Source organism: Oncorhynchus masou, chromosome 31, assembly GCF_036934945.1.
Source record: "Oncorhynchus masou masou isolate Uvic2021 chromosome 31, UVic_Omas_1.1, whole genome shotgun sequence".
Classification (NCBI taxonomy): domain Eukaryota; kingdom Metazoa; phylum Chordata; class Actinopteri; order Salmoniformes; family Salmonidae; genus Oncorhynchus; species Oncorhynchus masou.
This window is the reverse complement of record NC_088242.1, coordinates 84,165,014-84,182,198: the sequence shown is the minus strand read 5'-3', so window position 1 is coordinate 84,182,198 and position 17,185 is coordinate 84,165,014. Positions and strand designations below refer to the sequence as shown.

At 42.0% G+C, this 17,185-nt stretch overlaps 2 protein-coding genes across 2 annotated transcripts in view; both read right to left on the bottom strand.

Annotated features, from left to right (window-relative positions):
• The window catches only part of LOC135524608 (ceramide synthase 1-like), a 65,831-nt gene extending 56,512 nt beyond the window's left edge, over window positions 1-9,319 (bottom strand). The window contains exon 1 of the mRNA XM_064952297.1: window positions 8,075-9,319. Within this exon, the coding sequence (XP_064808369.1) occupies window positions 8,075-8,326 (252 nt within the window). The 5' untranslated portion in view covers window positions 8,327-9,319. The remainder of the gene's footprint in view (window positions 1-8,074) is intronic.
• Window positions 9,320-9,710: 391 nt separating this feature from the next.
• Window positions 9,711-15,982, bottom strand: LOC135525312 (coatomer subunit epsilon-like). The gene is made up of 9 exons (XM_064953021.1): window positions 15,868-15,982; window positions 15,439-15,539; window positions 15,213-15,320; window positions 15,073-15,126; window positions 14,866-14,935; window positions 13,726-13,881; window positions 13,073-13,141; window positions 10,418-10,492; window positions 9,711-10,090 (listed from the first exon to the last, which is right to left on the bottom strand). Exons 2-9 carry the CDS (start codon window positions 15,519-15,521, stop codon window positions 10,037-10,039), a joined length of 669 nt encoding a protein of 222 aa, XP_064809093.1. The 5' UTR covers window positions 15,522-15,539; window positions 15,868-15,982; the 3' UTR covers window positions 9,711-10,036.
• Window positions 15,983-17,185: the final 1,203 nt, after the last annotated feature.

The window sequence follows — 17,185 nt, the reverse complement described above, 5'->3', positions numbered from 1 at the left end:
CTCGAAGGTCTTTAACACTCCCCGCCGTTCACTCTCCTCCAATCTATTCAATAACTCCTCGACGGTCTCTGACTCACCCCTCAACTCCACCGACCACTCCATGTGCCCCCCCCAAAAATATACATTTAATATACATTTGGGCTGTCTTTTGGGCTTGCGTTGTGGCCCCGAACCCTGGCGTCGTCACTGTCCTCCATTCTCTCCCATTGTCTAAGCCCAAGTCTTCTTAGGTGACACCTCTGCCCTCTGTGCACTGCAGTGACCGAGTTAAGACGGTGTAATAATATCAGTAACTAAAAAGGCTGAAGCAGCTCTGAGCCTTCTGCACATCAGAGCTCAACAATGTGCGTATCTATCCTCTAAATAGAAAGTCCTTAAAAATAGTTTTTGACAGTAAAGTCAGAGGCCATCTTATGTGAACACATGAGCAACAATGTCAGACTCAATATCAGATTTTCAAGGATGGAAGTATGTGTTCTAGTTATAGCTCATTAGTGCCAAGAGTTTTTCCTGCGTGGTCAGGGGGTTTGTAGGGGTAGAGAGTAGAGGTCGACCGATTATGGTTTTTCAACGCTGATACCGTACCGATTATTGGAGGACCAAATCGGCCGATTTTTTAAAATGTATTTGTCATAATGACAATTACAACAATACTGAATGAACACTTATTAAAACTTAATATAATACATCAATAAAAATCAATTTAGCCTCAAATAAATAATGAAACAAGTTCAATTTGGTTTAAATAATGCAAAAACAGAGTGTTGGAGAAGAAAGTAAACGTGCAATATGTGCCATGTAAAAAAGCTAACGTTTGAGTTCTTTGCTCAGAACATGAGAACATATGAAAGTCGGAGGTTCCTTTTAACATGAGACTTCAATATTCCAAGGAAAGAGGTTTTAGGTTGTAGTTAATATAGTATTTATAGGACTATTGATCTCTATACCATTTGTATTTCATACCTTTGACTATTGGATGTTCTTATAGGCACTTTAGTATTGCCAGTGTAACAGTATAGCTTCCGTCCCTCTCCTCGCTCCTACCCGCGCTCGAACCAGGAACACATCGACAACAGCCACACTCGAAGCAGCGTTACCCGTGCAGAGCAAGATGAACAACTACTCCAAGTCTCAGAGCGAGTGATGTTTGAAACGCTATTAGCGCTCACCCCGCTAACTAGCTAGCCTTGGTTTCTACTGCATTCGCATAACAGGCAGGCTCCTCGTGGAGTGCAATGAGAGGCAGGTGGTTAGAGCATTGGACTAGTTAACTGTAAGGTTGCAAGATTGAATCCCCCGAGCTGACAAGGTAAAAAAATCTGTCGATCTGCCCCTGAACAAGGCAGTTAACCAACCGTTCCTAGGCCGTCATTGAAAATAAGAATGTGTTCTTGACTGACTTGCCTCGTTAAATAAAGGTGTAAAAAAAAATAATAATAATTCATCAGCCAAATCTTTGTCCAAAAATTCCGATTTGCGATTGTTATGAAAACTTGAAATCGGCCATTCCGATTAATCATTCGACCTCTAGGAGAGAGACTACTGTAACTGCATGAGATTCAGTCAGTCAGTCAGTAGGTTCACTGTGGGTCCTATCGCTGTAACACCATCTCTCTCTCTCTTCTCCTCTTCCATCTCAGATACTCCTTTATAAGCCCATGCAGCCACAGAGACAGAGGTCGTGGGTATTGTTTCCTGACAGCTTCAAATATTTAAGGAGTAGTGGAGCAGGAGCACCCAGGATCTTTAATCATATGCCTTGTGTTTTGTTTATGGCGTACCTTAATTCTACAAGAGGCTGTAGTTGTTCTGATATATTGAAGTCCACAGTGACCCATTCCTCTCAGATGAAAGCTAGCTAAGGTGGCAGGTTAACCTTAATGCATCACTGGATGCTCATTTTCATTAACATGGTTTACCTGACACTGAACCCACTTCTCGTTTATTGTTTGGTGCATTTTACACAGTACAGACAAAAACACGTAATTGGAGAAATACCCCCATAGCATTGCATCAATTTGTAATAGTTTAGTGACTCATGAGTGGGAATCATTTTAACTTTCAAACCTCAAGCCATTTCTCGTCCATAGTAATGATAACTAAGAGGAAAAATCTGCATATTCAAAATCACAAATTTTTTCTTTACCTTTATTTATCCAGGCAAGCCAGTTATGAACAAATTCTTATTTACAATGACGCAGCAACACACGGCAAAAACGCACAGCTTCTGGCCACATCGATACGCGTGCATCATTTTCATGACCTTGTCAGACAATCCGTCAACACTGAGTATACAAAAAATGAGGAACACCTTCCTAATATTGAGTTGCACCCCTTTTCCCTTCAGAACAGCCTCGATTTATCGGGGCATGGACTCTACAAAATTTAGAAAATGTTCCACAGGAATGCTGGCCATTGTTGACTTCAATGCTTCCCACAGTTGTGTCAAGTGGGCTAGATGTCCTTGGGTGGTGGACCATTCTAGACCACACAAAGGAAACTGTTGAGTGTGAAAAACTCAGCAGCGTTGCAGTTCTTGACACACTCAAACTGGTGATCCTGGCACCTACTACCATACCCCGTTCAAAGGCACGTAAATATTTAGTCTTGCACATTCACCCTCTGAAAGGCACACATACACAATCCATGTCTTAATTGTCTCAAGACGTAAATATCCTTCTTTAACCTGTCTTCTCCTCTTCATCTACACTGATTGAAGTGGATTTAACAGGTGATATCAATAAGGGATCATAGCTTTCACCTCGATTCACCTGGGCAGTCTATGTCATGGAAAGAGTTGGCCGGAACAGAGCAAATGGAATGGCATCAAACACCTTAATACCATTCCACTTATTCTGCTCGTCATTACCACAAGCCCATTCTAATACACACAGTGTATTAGCACAACATACACCAACTCCTCCCCTAACCAGCCAAATGTCAGAATAATGAGCTGTGAGCCACATCTATCTGTGAGGACTAGATGTTAGGGACCTCCCAGTCAACCCCAACAAAGTGGGAGAGTCAGAGTCTGTGTATCTGGGAGGATTATTAATGTGCTCATTCATTGATAGGCCAATATATGCAAACGGTAATGTAATAAATTGATTGACTGACCGAATGTGTGTAAGAGAAAAATAAAAGAGATCCTACTACTACTCTAAAAGAAATTACAAAACAACCTAGAATTGTTGAATATTGATTTACCCGGTTGGCAGGTAGCCTAGTGGTTAAGAGCATTGGGCCAGTCACCGAAAGGTCACTGGTTTGAATCATCAAGCTGACTAGATGAAAATCTGTCAGTGAGCAAGGCACTTAATCCTAGTCGCTCTGGATAAGAGCATCTGCTAAATGACTAACATGTACATTTACTGTACACCATTTGATGATACAGTGTTATAACAAAGAAACAACAAAATAACCTAGAATCTAGTAATATTGTTTTATTGAGGATAGCCGATCTTTCAAGATAGTTTGAGCACAATCGAATCAAATGAAATGTTATTGGTCACATACACATACACAATTGGTCAAAAGTTTTAGAACACCTAATCATCCAAGGGTTTTTCTTTATTTCTACTATTTTCCACATTGTAGAATAATAGTGAAGACATCAAAACTATGAAATAGCACATATGGAATCATAAAGTACCAAAAAAGTAAGATAGTTTTCTCAAATTATTTCACATACACATATTTTTTTAGAACCAATCATCCAAGGGTTTTTCTTTATTTCTACTATTTTCCACATTGTAGAATAATAGTGAAGACATCAAAACTATGAAATAGCACATATGGAATCATAAAGTACCAAAAAAGTGTTAAACAAATCAAATTATATTTTATATTTGAGATTCTTCAAATAGCCACCCTTTGCCTTGATGACAGCTTTGCACACTCTTAGCATTCTCTCAACCAGCGTCACCTGGAATGCTTTTCCAACAGTCTTGAAGGAGTTCCCACATATGCTGAGCTGCTTTTCCTTTACTCTGCGGTTCGACTCATCCCAAACCATCTCAATTTAGTTGAGGTTGGGGGACTGTGGAGGCCAGGTCATCTGATGCAGCACTCCATCACTTTCCTTCTTGGTAAAATATCCCTTACACAGCCTGGAGGTGTGTTGGGTCATTGTCCTGTTGAAAAACAAATGAAAGTCCCACTAAGCCCAAACCAGATAGGATGGCGTATCGCTGCAGAATGCTGTGTTGGCCATGCTAGTTAAGTGTGCCTTAAATTCTAAATAAATCACTGACAGTGTCACCAGCAAAGCACCCCCACACCATAACACCTCCTCCTCCATGCTTTACAGTGGGAAATACACCTGCGGAGATCATCAGTTCATGCACACCGCGTCTCACAAAGACACGGCGGTAGGAACTAAAAATCTCCAATTTGGACTCCACACCAAAGGGCAAATTTCCACTGGTCTAATGTCCATTGCTCATGTTTCTTGGTCCAAGCAAGTCTCTTCTTCTTATTGGTGTCCTTTAATCAAATCCAATCACATCCAAATGTATTTGTCATATGCGTCGAATACAACAGGTGTAGTAGACCTTACAGTGAAATGCTTACTTATAGGCCCTTAACCAACAATGCTGTTTTAAGAAAATACCCCCCCCCCAAAAAAATGATGAGATAAGAATAAGAGCAGCAGCAAATAACAATAGCGGGGCTATATACAGGGGGTACCGGTTTAGAGTCAATGTGCGGGGGTACCAGTGTCGAGGTAATATTTACATGTAGGTAGAGTTATTAAAGTGACTATGCATAGATAATAACAGAGAGTAGCAGCAGCGTAGAAGAGGTGGGGGGGGGGGGGGCAATGCAAATAGTATGGGTAGCCATTTGATTAGCTGTTCAGGAGTCTTATGGCTTAGGGGTAGAAGCTGTTTAGAAGCCTCTTGGACCTAGACTTGGCACTCCGGTACCACTTGCCGTGCGGTGGCAGAGAGAACAGTCTATGACTAGGGTGGCTGGAGTCTTTGACAATATTCAGGGCCTTCCTCTGACACTGCCTGGTGTAGAGGTCCTGGATGGCAGGAAGCGTGGCCCTGTGATGTACTGGGCCATACGCACTACCCTCTGTAGTGCCTTGTAGTTGGAGGCCGAACAGTTGCCACACCAGGCAGTAATGCAACCCATCAGGATGCTCTCGATGGTGCAGCTGTAAAACAGTTTGAGGATCTGAGGACACATGCCAAATCTTTTCTGTCTCCTGAGGGGGAATAGATTTGTTGTGCCCTCTTCACGACTGTCTTGGTGTGCTTGGACCATGTTAGGTTGTTGGTGATGTGGACGCCAAGGAACTTGAAGCTCTCAACCTGCTCCACTATAGCCCCTTCGATGAGAATGGGGGCGTGCATGGTCCTCCTTTTCCTGTAGTCCACAATCATCTCCTTTGTCTTGATCACGTTGAGGGAGAGGTTGTTGTTCTTGCACCACACGGTCAGGTCTATGACCTCCTCCCTATAGGCTGTCTCATCGTTGTTGGTGATCAGTGGTGTGGTGTGGGGGCTGTGCTTTGGCAAAGTGGGTGGGGTTATATCCTTCCTGTTTGGGCCTGTCCGGGGGTGTCATCAGATGGGGCCACAGTGTCTCCTTACCCCTCCTGTCTCAGCCTCCAGTATTTATGCTGCAGTAGTTTATGTGTCGGGGGGCTAGGGTCAGTTTGTTATATCTGGAGTACTTCTCCTGTCCTATTCGGTGTCCTGTGTGAATCTAAGTGTGCGTTCTCTCATTTTCTCCTTCTCTCTCTCTTTGCCTCTCTCGGAGGACCTGAGCCCTAGGTCCATGCCCCAGGACTACCTGACATGATGACTCCTTGCTGTCCCCAGTCCACCTGGCCGTGCTGCTGCTCCAGTTTCAACTGTTCTGCCTTATTATTATTCGACCATGCTGGTCATTTATGAACATCTTGGCCATGTTCTGTTATAATCTCCACCCGGCACAGCCAGAAGAGGACTGGCCACCCCACATAGCCTGGTTCCTCTCTAGGTTTATTCCTAGGTTTTGGCCTTTCTCGGGAGTTTTTCCTAGCCACCGTGCTTCTACACCTGCATTGCTTGCTGTTTGGGGTTTTAGGCTGGGTTTCTGTACAGCACTTTGAGATATCAGCTGATGTACGAAGGGCTATATAAATAAATTTGATTTGATCAGGCCTGTGTCACTGTTGTGTCATCGGAAAACTTAATGATGGTGTTGGAATCGTGCCTGGCTGTGCAGTCATGAGTGAACAGGGAGTACAGGAGGGGACTGAGCACACACCCCTGAGGGGCCCCCGTGTTGAGGATCAGCGTGGCAGATGTGTTGTTACCTACCCTTACCAACTGGGGAAGGCCTGTCCCTCTTTTTCTCCCCAATTTCGTACTATCCAATTATTAGTAGTTACTATCTTGTCTCATCGCTACAACTCCCATATGGGCTCGGGAGAAACAAAGGTCGAAAGTCATGCGTCCTCCGAAACACAACCCAACCAAACCGCACTGCTTCTTAACACAGCGCGCATCCCAACCCGGAAGCCAGCCGCACCAATGTGTCGAAGGAAACACCGTGCACCTGGCGACCTTGGTTAGTGTGCACTGCGCCCGGCCCGCCACAGGAGTCGCTGGTGCGCGATGAGACAAGGATATCCCTATCGGCCAAACCCTCCCTAACCCGGACGACGCTAGGCCAATTGTGCCCCACGGACTGGGAGGTCCGTGGGGCGACGAGCCTGGACGCAAACCCAGAGTCTCTGGTGGCACAGCTAGCGCTGCGATGCAGTGCCCTAGACCACTGCGCCACCTGGGAGGCCTCTTTGCAGCAATTTGACCATGAATGTGGAGGCCAGATGACCCGGCCTCCACAATCCCCCAACCTCAACCAAATTGAGATGGCTTGGGATGAGTCGGACAGCAGAGTGAAGGAAAGGCAGCCAACAAGTGCTCAGCATATGTGGGAACTCCTTCAAGACTGTTGGAAAAGCATTCCAGGTGAAGCTGGTTGAGAGAATGCCAAGAGTGTGCAAAGCTGTCATCAAGGCAAAGGGTGGCTATTTGAAGAATCTCAAATATATATTTATTTGTTTAACACTTTTTTGGTTACTACATGATTCCATATGTGTTATTTCACTATTATTCTACAATGTAGAAAATAGTAAAAATAAAGAAAAACCCTTGAATGAGTAGGTGTTCTAAAACTTTTGACCGGTGGTGTAGATAGCAGATGTTATTGCGGGTGTAGCGAAATGATTGTATTTTCCGAGCTCCAACTGTGCAGTAATATCTAACAATTCACAACAATACACACAAATCTCAAAGTAAAAGTATGGAATTAAGAAACAGCCCACGTGTGTTAGTGCTGTGACAGCAGTTTGTGAGACAATATTGTAGTAGACTAGATCTCATATGCATTGATTTCCTCATCAGTCTACTGTCTTAAATCAATCCCCAGTGATGAGGAAGGTCTGTGGTTTCCGTGTATGGGTCCTTAATCCCCTCTGCAAAGCTTGCTTTCTCCATCTCTGCTCTGGTCTTTGTAACCTGGGAGTTGTTATTCTATAGTAGCCTCGTTAGCTGGGGCAAAGGGTTGTTAAACCTGGTATCTGATCTTTATCTTGGCCACATGACACACACAGAGACTCAAGGTATCTGAACGTAGTATATAGGCCTTATGCATAGCCTTCCTCAGAATGAAGGTCTTCCTAATATGCTTCGATTTGATGGGCATCATGATGAACTTGTTAAGAGGACAAGTCCCAGTAACAATTGGTGATGTCAGCAAGAGAATCATTTATGTTTTTATACCAAAGGGGACCATATCCTGTGGTGGGCTTCACAAGTCAAATGTGATTAATCATAATTGAAATCAAATTATTCTTATTCCACTAATACTGCAAGGTACATGAAACATGGGACATTAACAACACCCTTATATTGAGCCATGAAGGCTGCACTTTGAAAGAAGGCCCCTATACGAACGAGAATACGGCTCATGGTCCTTGAAGAAGGAATGTATGTATTTGTGGGGAAACGTGTATGTGTGGATGTATAGTATTCAAAAATGAGTGGAAGGCTGAGAATGCTTCTGTATCTACCTGGAACAGACATTCTGTTAGTCCCCGTCGTATCTGCGTCCACATAACCGCGCAGATGAAGAAAAGGCCGATTTCGGTCCAGGTAATATAAGCGTTATCCAGGAGCGTACTTTTGGAGAGCTCTAGACCGCAAGTGCTACAGCCTCTCAAGGCACTGGGCATCACTGTTGATGCTCTCGTTATGAGATCCGCATAGCCAGGCATGGGTTCCACCTCCCCGACACTCATGTCGTCCCCGGTATGACTGTCCATTGTGGCGACACTGAAAACGTCGATTGAGAAAACTGACCCTGATTTAGGAACAGAGTGGCAAGCTCCTACACTTCCAAACTAGCTAGCCAGCAGCTATCCCAAAAACGCGGAAAACTGTAATCAGCTTAATCTCTCAAGTAGCCTGCCTAATTCTTTGTTTTCTAATTTAAAATGTGGGCCCATTTCGCATAGGTGACAATTTATGTCAGATTGGAATATAGGCCCACAAAAACCAAGGGTAATAGCCGGGTTGATTTATTTAATAGCCAACGTAATTAGCTATCTATATTGTAATATTACTTATATTCTATGATCCAGTAAACATTGTTCAAAATGTTGGGCATTATTCTATGCATACTACCTCATCATTTTAGCTAGCTTGTCAGCCGTCTACGGTTAGCTAAATTAAATTCACATTACTGGATATACCAGCATTTACAACACCTACCAAACTAGCTAGCTGAATCTTTCTGAGATTAGATGTAGCTGTAAAATCACCTTTAAATTACAAGAAAAAAATCCAGTAAATGTTATCTGGCTGCCTAATGTGCCATAATGATCGATACAGTCGGAGTATCACACGTGAATCTAGTGAACCTAACGTTATATTCCGTATAATCTCATCTCCGTTATTCGTTTTATATAACATCTCACCAACTAGAATAACCTAGTCCTACCAGACACCAAACCAGTGGAGTTGAAACCTTTCTAATACTGTTTTTATTTATTTAATTAACGCCGACAAAAATCTAGAATATATATCCTCAATGTTCGGCTTCCTGTGCAGTGCCACTGCTGGTGATCAACGGCGTGTCCTTGCTGTGTCTGCGCTCTCTGCCTCGACAAGTGACAGAAATGCGCGCTGTTTTAATGGGAATCAATGTAGAACATAATTAATTCCATATGGCACTCAGTTGAAACCTATCCGGTTATAATAATACAAGTATAGTAAACGTTTTTACCGGCGCGACTAGCGGCTGTTCACCACCCGCTCCGAATACCACTTTAATTTAAAATTCGAGTTTAATGTAGAAAAAGCAGCGTTGCCGTGACGTAATTATGTCCCGCTATCTCCCCCAACTGCTGGGATTGAAACCGGAGATAATTTAAAGCGACAATTCAACATGTAACAGTAACACGATGCACATAAAGTACAGGATGCCGACTTTTCCAGAAAACACGTTGATACTGCAGAGGAATTTCTACATTAATTGAATGGCCCACTCATTTACAAAATAAATCATTTCACATGCAAAATAAAACTTAATCTGTGAATTGGACGAGACATAAGGGGGAAAGATGATCTACCTCCAGCAAGTATCATCGGGCCACATTTCAAGAATTTCAATAGAAAGTTTCACACTGACACACACTGGGTGTAAACAAGGTCATAAAACATGTATTGTCAATTCAGAGGAATGTTTATAGAAAACAGTTACCCTGGAGGCAATTTATCAATTTAGAGAAATGGAAATGTTACAAACAGAGACATTATCAAAAGGGACATTTCATGTACTACAACTACTTCGGAGTATAAATAAAATCTGTGTCCACTACATAAAATGTAATATTATTATGATAAAGTTCTGCAAAAGAAAAGTTTTTTTTTAATATATAAAAATGTCTAAATGTGCATGTCAATTTTAATCCATACAATTTAGAGTCCAGTATTCATAATTTTTTGTGGTCCAAACAAATGCCTTCATTGTGTCAAACATTCGCAGTGGGAGCATACTGCGTCGCCAGTCTGTCAAATTCATTCTCCTGAGGCAAGAAAAAATAAGCATTTAACACACAGTAGAACATGTTTAACTAGTAAAACTATTGTGCACTGAAATAACCTGGTCCGTTGCGTGAAACAACCTGACATTTCAATGTTTATTTACACTTCTTTATTGGGTAATTATGTGTAGTGAAGTCTGAGTCAAAATCAGACCGTTTTTAAATGATCTCATTGGACTAGATATCCTGAAGTGCTACCAATCAAATAATTTGAGTTAGTTCCAAGAGAGCAAAGACTGACCAACAGCTAAAGAATGCATTGATTCAAGATGTAGCAGAACTGTGTACGGGCAAATTAAATCAACATACCTTGGCCAGGTAATCTTTAAGAAAGCGGTGAGCTCTATGGGCATCTTTCAGTTGAGAGAGAGACCGATTGGTTCCCTGTGAACAGATTGATGTTAAAGACATGCTCCTGAACTTCGGCAACTACTTTTTATTTTTATACCTTCTGATTTGGGCTGAATGTGTCAATGAGTACGGTTACATGCACACAATCATGTGATTATTGAGAAGTCAGATTAATATAATATTCCAATAAAACATTTACATGCTTTGCAAGATTAACAATTTCCCTAATAACCCTGTTTACATGAACACTTCTGAAATCAGGCTTCCTCATGGGACTGATAAATGTAGAAAATCACCAATCAAAATAAACATTCTAACACAGCGAACATGTTATTTTTGGGAAGCCTATTTGATTGAGTTTGTATGCGAAAACTACTTTAAGACAAACATTGTTGTTTCGAACTCGCTTCACTCGCGCTAAAAGGGGAGGCTCGCTCAGATGGTGCTGGCATATTCGCAAATCAAATACACAGCTGGAATGCCAATTTAAGGTGTTCACATGACCTAATAATTTGAAAGACTGCTCATGCTCAGAAAAACATTGAATTATTAGTGTGCATGTAAACAGTCACTGTGTAGTTCATACATACATAATCTATGAGCAGAATTACTGTCTTACCTCAATTACCCAGGAAATCCCTAGTTTGAAGGCAATTATTTTTCTGGAAGTTGCTACATTTTCCCCAAACGTGGGCCAGCCCCCTAGCAGCTAACAAGAAGCACCCACAGCTGAGTGAGAACAATGACGTGGTGTACATAATGTAATCGGAAAGTATTCAGACCCCTTCCCCTTTTCCACATTACAGCCGTATTCTAAAATGGATTAAACTTTATTTTTTTATACACAATACCCAATAATGACAAAGCGGAAACAGTTTTTTAGAAATGTTTGCAATTGTGTATATATATATATATATATATATATATATATATATATATATATACACAGAAATACCTTATTTACATAAGCTATGAGACTCGTAATTGAGCTCAGGTGCATACTGTTTCTACTTGTTTCTCATGGTCTGAGTCCTTAGGTGCCTTTTGGTCAACTCCTGTCTGAGCTCTATGGACAATTCCTTCGACCCCATGGCTTGTTTTTTGCTCTGTCATGTACTGTCAACTGTGGGACCTTATATGGACCGGTGTGTGCCTTTCCAAATAATTTCCAATCAATTGATTTTACTACAGGTGGACTCCAATCAAGTTGTAGAAACATTTACATTTAACATTTAAGTCATTTAGCAGACGCTCTTATCCAGAGCGACTTACAAATTGGTGAATTCACCTTCTGACATCAGTGGAACAGCCACTTTACAATAGTGCATCTAAATAATTTAAGGGGGGGGGGGGTGAGAAGGATTGCTTTATCCTATCCTAGGTATTCCTTGAAGAGGTGGGGATGATCAATTCTCTGGTCTGATGAAACCAAGATTGAACTCTTTGGCCTGAATACCAAGCGTCACATCTGGAGGAAACTTGGCACCATGGTGGTGGCAGCATCATGCTGTGATGTTTTTCAGGGGCAGGGACTGGGAGACTAGTCAGGATCAAGGGAAAGATGAACGGAGCAAAGTACAGAGAGATCCTTAATGAAACCTTGCTCCAGAGCACTCACGACCTCAGACTGGGGAAAAGGTTCACCTTCCGACAGGACAACGACCCTAAGCACACAGCCAAAACAACACAGGAGTGGCTTTGGGACAAGTCTCAATGTCTGTGAGTGGCCCACCCAGAGCCCGGACTTGAACCTGATTTAAAAATCTCTGGAGATACCTGAAAATAGCTGCGCAGCGACGCTCCCCATCCAACCTGACAGAGCTTGAGGGGATCTGCAGAGAAGAATGGGAGAAACTTCCCAAATACAGGTGTGCCAAGCTCGTAGCGTCATACCCAAGACACAAGACTCAAGGCTGTAATCACTGCCAAAGGTGCTTCAACAAAGTACTGAGTAAAGGGTCTGAATAGTTATGTAAATGTGATTGTTTTTTAATTTTTAATGCATTTGCAAAAAAAAAAGAGGAAAAAGTATGGATTGATGAAAAAAAACTACATTTTAGAATAAGGCTGTAATGCAACACAATGTGGAAAAAGTCAAGGGCTCTGAATACTTCCTGAATGCACTGTATGTGATGCAATTTTCAGGGACCACTTCTGACTCGTGATTGCTATTTTCAGAACTACTGGCTAAAAAGTGTAGAACAGTACTAGAGAATCCCCTTAAGGAAGTTAATGCCAAAAATAATTTATCATAAATCATTAGAACAAGGTCTACTCTTTATACACCAGTTGTAGATATCCTTGATTGGGTGATTATCAGTAATTAGATTGAACCCATTGAAGACAGCATTCTGTAGACAATAACAATTCTATTGATAATTTACTCCCTATCACCTCAATCTGGCACAGATAATATTTTTTTAAAGCTCCATCGCTACAATTGTGTTCATGAGTTTTACTTGCTGTTTAAAAAGAGCACAATATATCAGCAAACCTTTCAGCCAAACAAATCACAAACAAACCTAAATTGAGACAAACATTTCTCTGTATCTGTGACAAACCCTGATGCACCCTGAGGAATCCCCATAAACCGATATAGGTCCAAAGTCTCACCTCAGGAGCTTTGCCTAAGTGCTGGGTCAGCACAATCAGGTTGATCAGAGTCTCAGGGTGGCTGCTGTCCTGTTACGGGGGAAATCAGAGTTTGGAAAACACCCAGTTTCTCACAGCAGTGTCTCAATGCACTGTATGACCTTACTCACTACCCTGCTTCATTCACACATGTTCAATCACACGTTCTGAAATGTGTATACAACCACTTTAGTACTAGTGTATTCACATCAATCACTGGTCATAGTCTAAAACAAGAGCATAAAATGTGGGTGATCTTTTTGTGTAATTATTTAACCAAGGATCAGTCTTCCATGACACAAGGTACTGGTTATGCTCTGGCCAATATTTTTTTTCTCATCTCAGATGAACTGCAGGCCATGGGGACAAGAATATAGCATTTGGCACCACCTACTGTTCAATTGAAAAAGTTGCAAGTATTTCCCTTAAAATTACACTAAACTTGTATTGCTCTGTGGTTGGATGAGACAACAGACATCAATTGGTTAAAGTAATTGAAATGGTACTATTCAATAGTCACTGTAATGTTATGCTATTAGTTTGTCTTCATCTTTATTTAAAAACAACCCTTTTCACATCTCTACAGATTCCTCTGTAGAATAAGATATTAGAGTGCATTTGAGGAAAGTAATGACCTTGTCTAGTGCCTCCTGGAGAACCCCTTCTGCTTCCTCCCACTTGTTGTGGGCCATATGACAGGCAGCCTGGCCACTAAGCAGAAGCAGAGTTGGGGAGTACTTATCCGACATCTCCTGTAAGATGTAGTAAGCATCCTGCAGCTTCTCTCCTCCCTTTAAAAAAGGGGGAAAAAAAGCAAGAGTGCAGTTTTCTGTTTAGATGAAAAACTGAAATTGAGTTTTATTCTTAATGACTGTACAAAAAGCTGAATTCAATTGTAAAGTGATGACTACATTTAGAGTGAGTGGTGCTGTCAATAAAATACCATTTATTTCAGGTGGAGGGCTAATGGGGCCCGCTGCACTGAAGTATTCTAGCCTGTAGGGCGGCTTCACCAGGACCTAAAATTACCTTTTTGGTCCACCAGCCACTGATTTTTTAAATTTTATACCAGCCAAAAAACGTTTTCCACCATACAAAAACAAAACACAGATGACCATTCGTTGTAATCTTGCGAAAACAAAAGCATTTATTAGTAAGAAATAATGTGATATATTGCTAAATTACAGGGAGGAAGATTACTGTGGTAACGGGGCCACTCGAGTCGTGTGCGTCTGTGTGTGTGTGTGAGATTTAAAAATCGCACTGGTAGTAGACAGCATCTCTTCGCTATCAGTTGAAGCAGCAGACTCAAACTAACATTAAAAAAACAACCAAGCTTGTGAACAAAACAATGTAAATATACACGAAACACAAGGACAAAGTCTCACTCTGTACACTTTCAAGTAAATTACACAAACTTATGCCTGTGCGCAGCACCTCCAAAAATGAATCTATCAGCACAGTGCACAAAGCCAGGCAGTGTTGCTGTGCGAGGTGGGATATAGATTTGTATTTCTTTATGCGATTAGCAGCTATGAAACAAAATGCATACATATTTTGAAAACAGCTACTGCAGCATTTGTTTGCTATAAATCACAACTCGCACATGTGCTCACTTTTTATTTGCATATGCGAATGGGATGATCACCCTGCAAATTGACCACCCACCTACATGGCTTGTGAAATAGACATTCTTGCCTGCCAATACCCAAATATACCAGCATTTGGCAGGTGTTAATTTTATGCCCTGGTCTTCACTATGGGCTGACACTCACAACAGCAATGTTGACCCAAGCCGTGGATAGTTGGGTCAGTGTGGCCTCCTGCATTTTCTTCAGCTCTTTCATTTAAATGGCAGGTGTTAAAATAAGTAAACAATGCCATATATGATCAACTCTTACATTTGCTGAATCTGTTTAGCTCAATTTACTTAAAAGTATTTAAAAGGAATTTAAATCAGATGCCGTGTTGAGCGGACATACCTTGCCAAATCAACATGTTCTGAACTCAGCAGCACCTGAATGGTCATTGCCGTGCTGAAAAGAAAAAGAGGGACATAAACGTACAGAATCACCCATAACAGGGGCTACAAACATTAATAGTATCCTGTGATTGTCTTTACCATTCCAGACATTCTCTCTGGTGCAGGGACCGCAGGGCAGCGTCAGAGTTCATCTCATGGTAGTAACTACTCATGGTAGTCATCTCAAATTCAGCCACAACGGCATCCCTACACAAAAAAATATATATATATTGTAATTGCCAGCTAAGGAGTCAACAAAGAGCATTTAATCTTGAGTTGTGTATCTAGTTTACAATAACAATTCTGAACACTAATGGGTTCATACCTTTTGGCCTCGTTGGAGCAATACTCAGCAAACACCTTGACAGCCTGGAGCTCTGGCGAGGAACTGGCCTTGATGTCACCCATCACCACAGCATACTTCCTCTGAAACAAGACAGAATGAGGCGTGTTCGCTAATTGCACATGCTGATAGGTGGTGGAACAAAAATGTACACTCCTATAAACTGACTGTCCCGGCTATGTTAGCTGTGCAATGTAGGCTCTATACAGAAACATGTCTCTCTCAACCTCCTTCTCAGGTGTTGATGGCTGCAAAGAGGAAAATAAGTAGTTGACTTTTTGTCGCTTTTCATTACTATAGAGATGTTAGCTAGTTGATTTGTTAGCTAAACAGTTCAGTGTCATACAGCGACACTTTAAAAATATATAGGCTTAGCCACATTTTACAAACGGTTTACCATCAGATAATTACCTTAACTTTCTGGGCTTAATTTATACATTGTTGTTAATTGCCAATATAATAAGCATTTTTCACATCTAAGAGCTCATCAACATCTCCTTGTTGCGCCGCCATGTTGACTCGATGACTTTCTGGACACGTAGTGCCGACGCGTCATCACACAGCGTATTTACTGAGGTACATGGGCGATGTTCTTCTTCTTCTGTCAGTTTTGTTTTAATTTAACTAGGCAAGTCAGTTGAGAACAAATTCTTATTTACAACGGGCGGCCTACCCCGGCCAAACCCTAACGACGGGCGGCCTACCCCGGCCAAACCCTAACGACGTTGGGCCAATTGTGCGCCGCCCTATGGGACTCCCATTCACGGCCGGTTGTGATACAGCCTGAAATCGAACCAGGGTCCGTAGTGATGCCTCTAGCACTGAGATGCGGTGCCTTCGACCGCTGGGCCACTCGGGAGCCCCCAAAAAGGTGTATTACCCCCACCAACTGGATGGTTTAAAAAAAACTCCCACTTCTTCCTTCTTTTAGTTCTCCATATGTCACATGCGTAGAATACAACAGGTGTAGAATTTACAGTGAAATGCTTACTTACAGGATCTAACCAATAGTGCAAAAAGGGTATTAGGTGAACAATAGGTAAGTAAAGAAAAAAATACAACAGTAAAAAGACAGTGAAAAAAACAGTAGCGAGGCTATATACAGTAGCGAGGCCACATACAGACACCGGTTAGTCAGGCTGATTGAGGTAGTATGTACATGTAGATATGGTTAATGTGACTATGTGTAACAGTTTAGCTTCCGTCCCTCTCCTCGCCCCTACCTGGGCTCGAACCAGGGACCCTCTGCACACATCGACAACAGCCACCCTCGAAGCATCGTTACCCATCGCTCGTTACACATTAGCACCTGCTAACTAGCTAGCCATTTCACATTGGTTACATATGCATATATGATGAACAGAGAGTAGCAATAGCGTAAAGAGGGATTGGCGGGTGGTGGGACACAATGCAGATAGCCCGGTTAAGCAATGTGCGGGAGCACTGGTTGGTTGGGCCAATTGAGGTAGTATGTACATGAATGCATAGTTAAAGTGACTGTGCATATATGATAAACAGAGAGTAGCAGCAGAGTAAAATAGGGTTTGGGGGGTGGCACACAATGCAAATAGTCCAGGTAGCCATTCGATTGTTCAGGAGTCTTATGGCTTAGGGGTAAAAACTGTTGAAAAGCCTTTTTGTCCTAGACTTGGCACTCTGGTACCGCTTGCCATGCGGTAGTAGAGAGAACAGTCTATGACTGGGGCGGCTGGGGTCCTTGACAATTTTT

Coding starts and splice junctions, on each gene's coding strand:
- LOC135525312 (XM_064953021.1), bottom strand. CDS start 15,521: ATGGGTGACATCAAGGCCAGTTCCTCGCCAGAGCTCCAGGCTGTCAAG. Junction 15,321..15,438: donor TGCTCCAACGAGGCCAAAAG/GTATGAACCCAT, acceptor TTTTTTGTGTAG/GGATGCCGTTGTGGCTGAAT. Junction 14,936..15,072: donor GAACATGTTGATTTGGCAAG/GTATGTCCGCTC, acceptor TGCCATTTAAAT/GAAAGAGCTGAAGAAAATGC.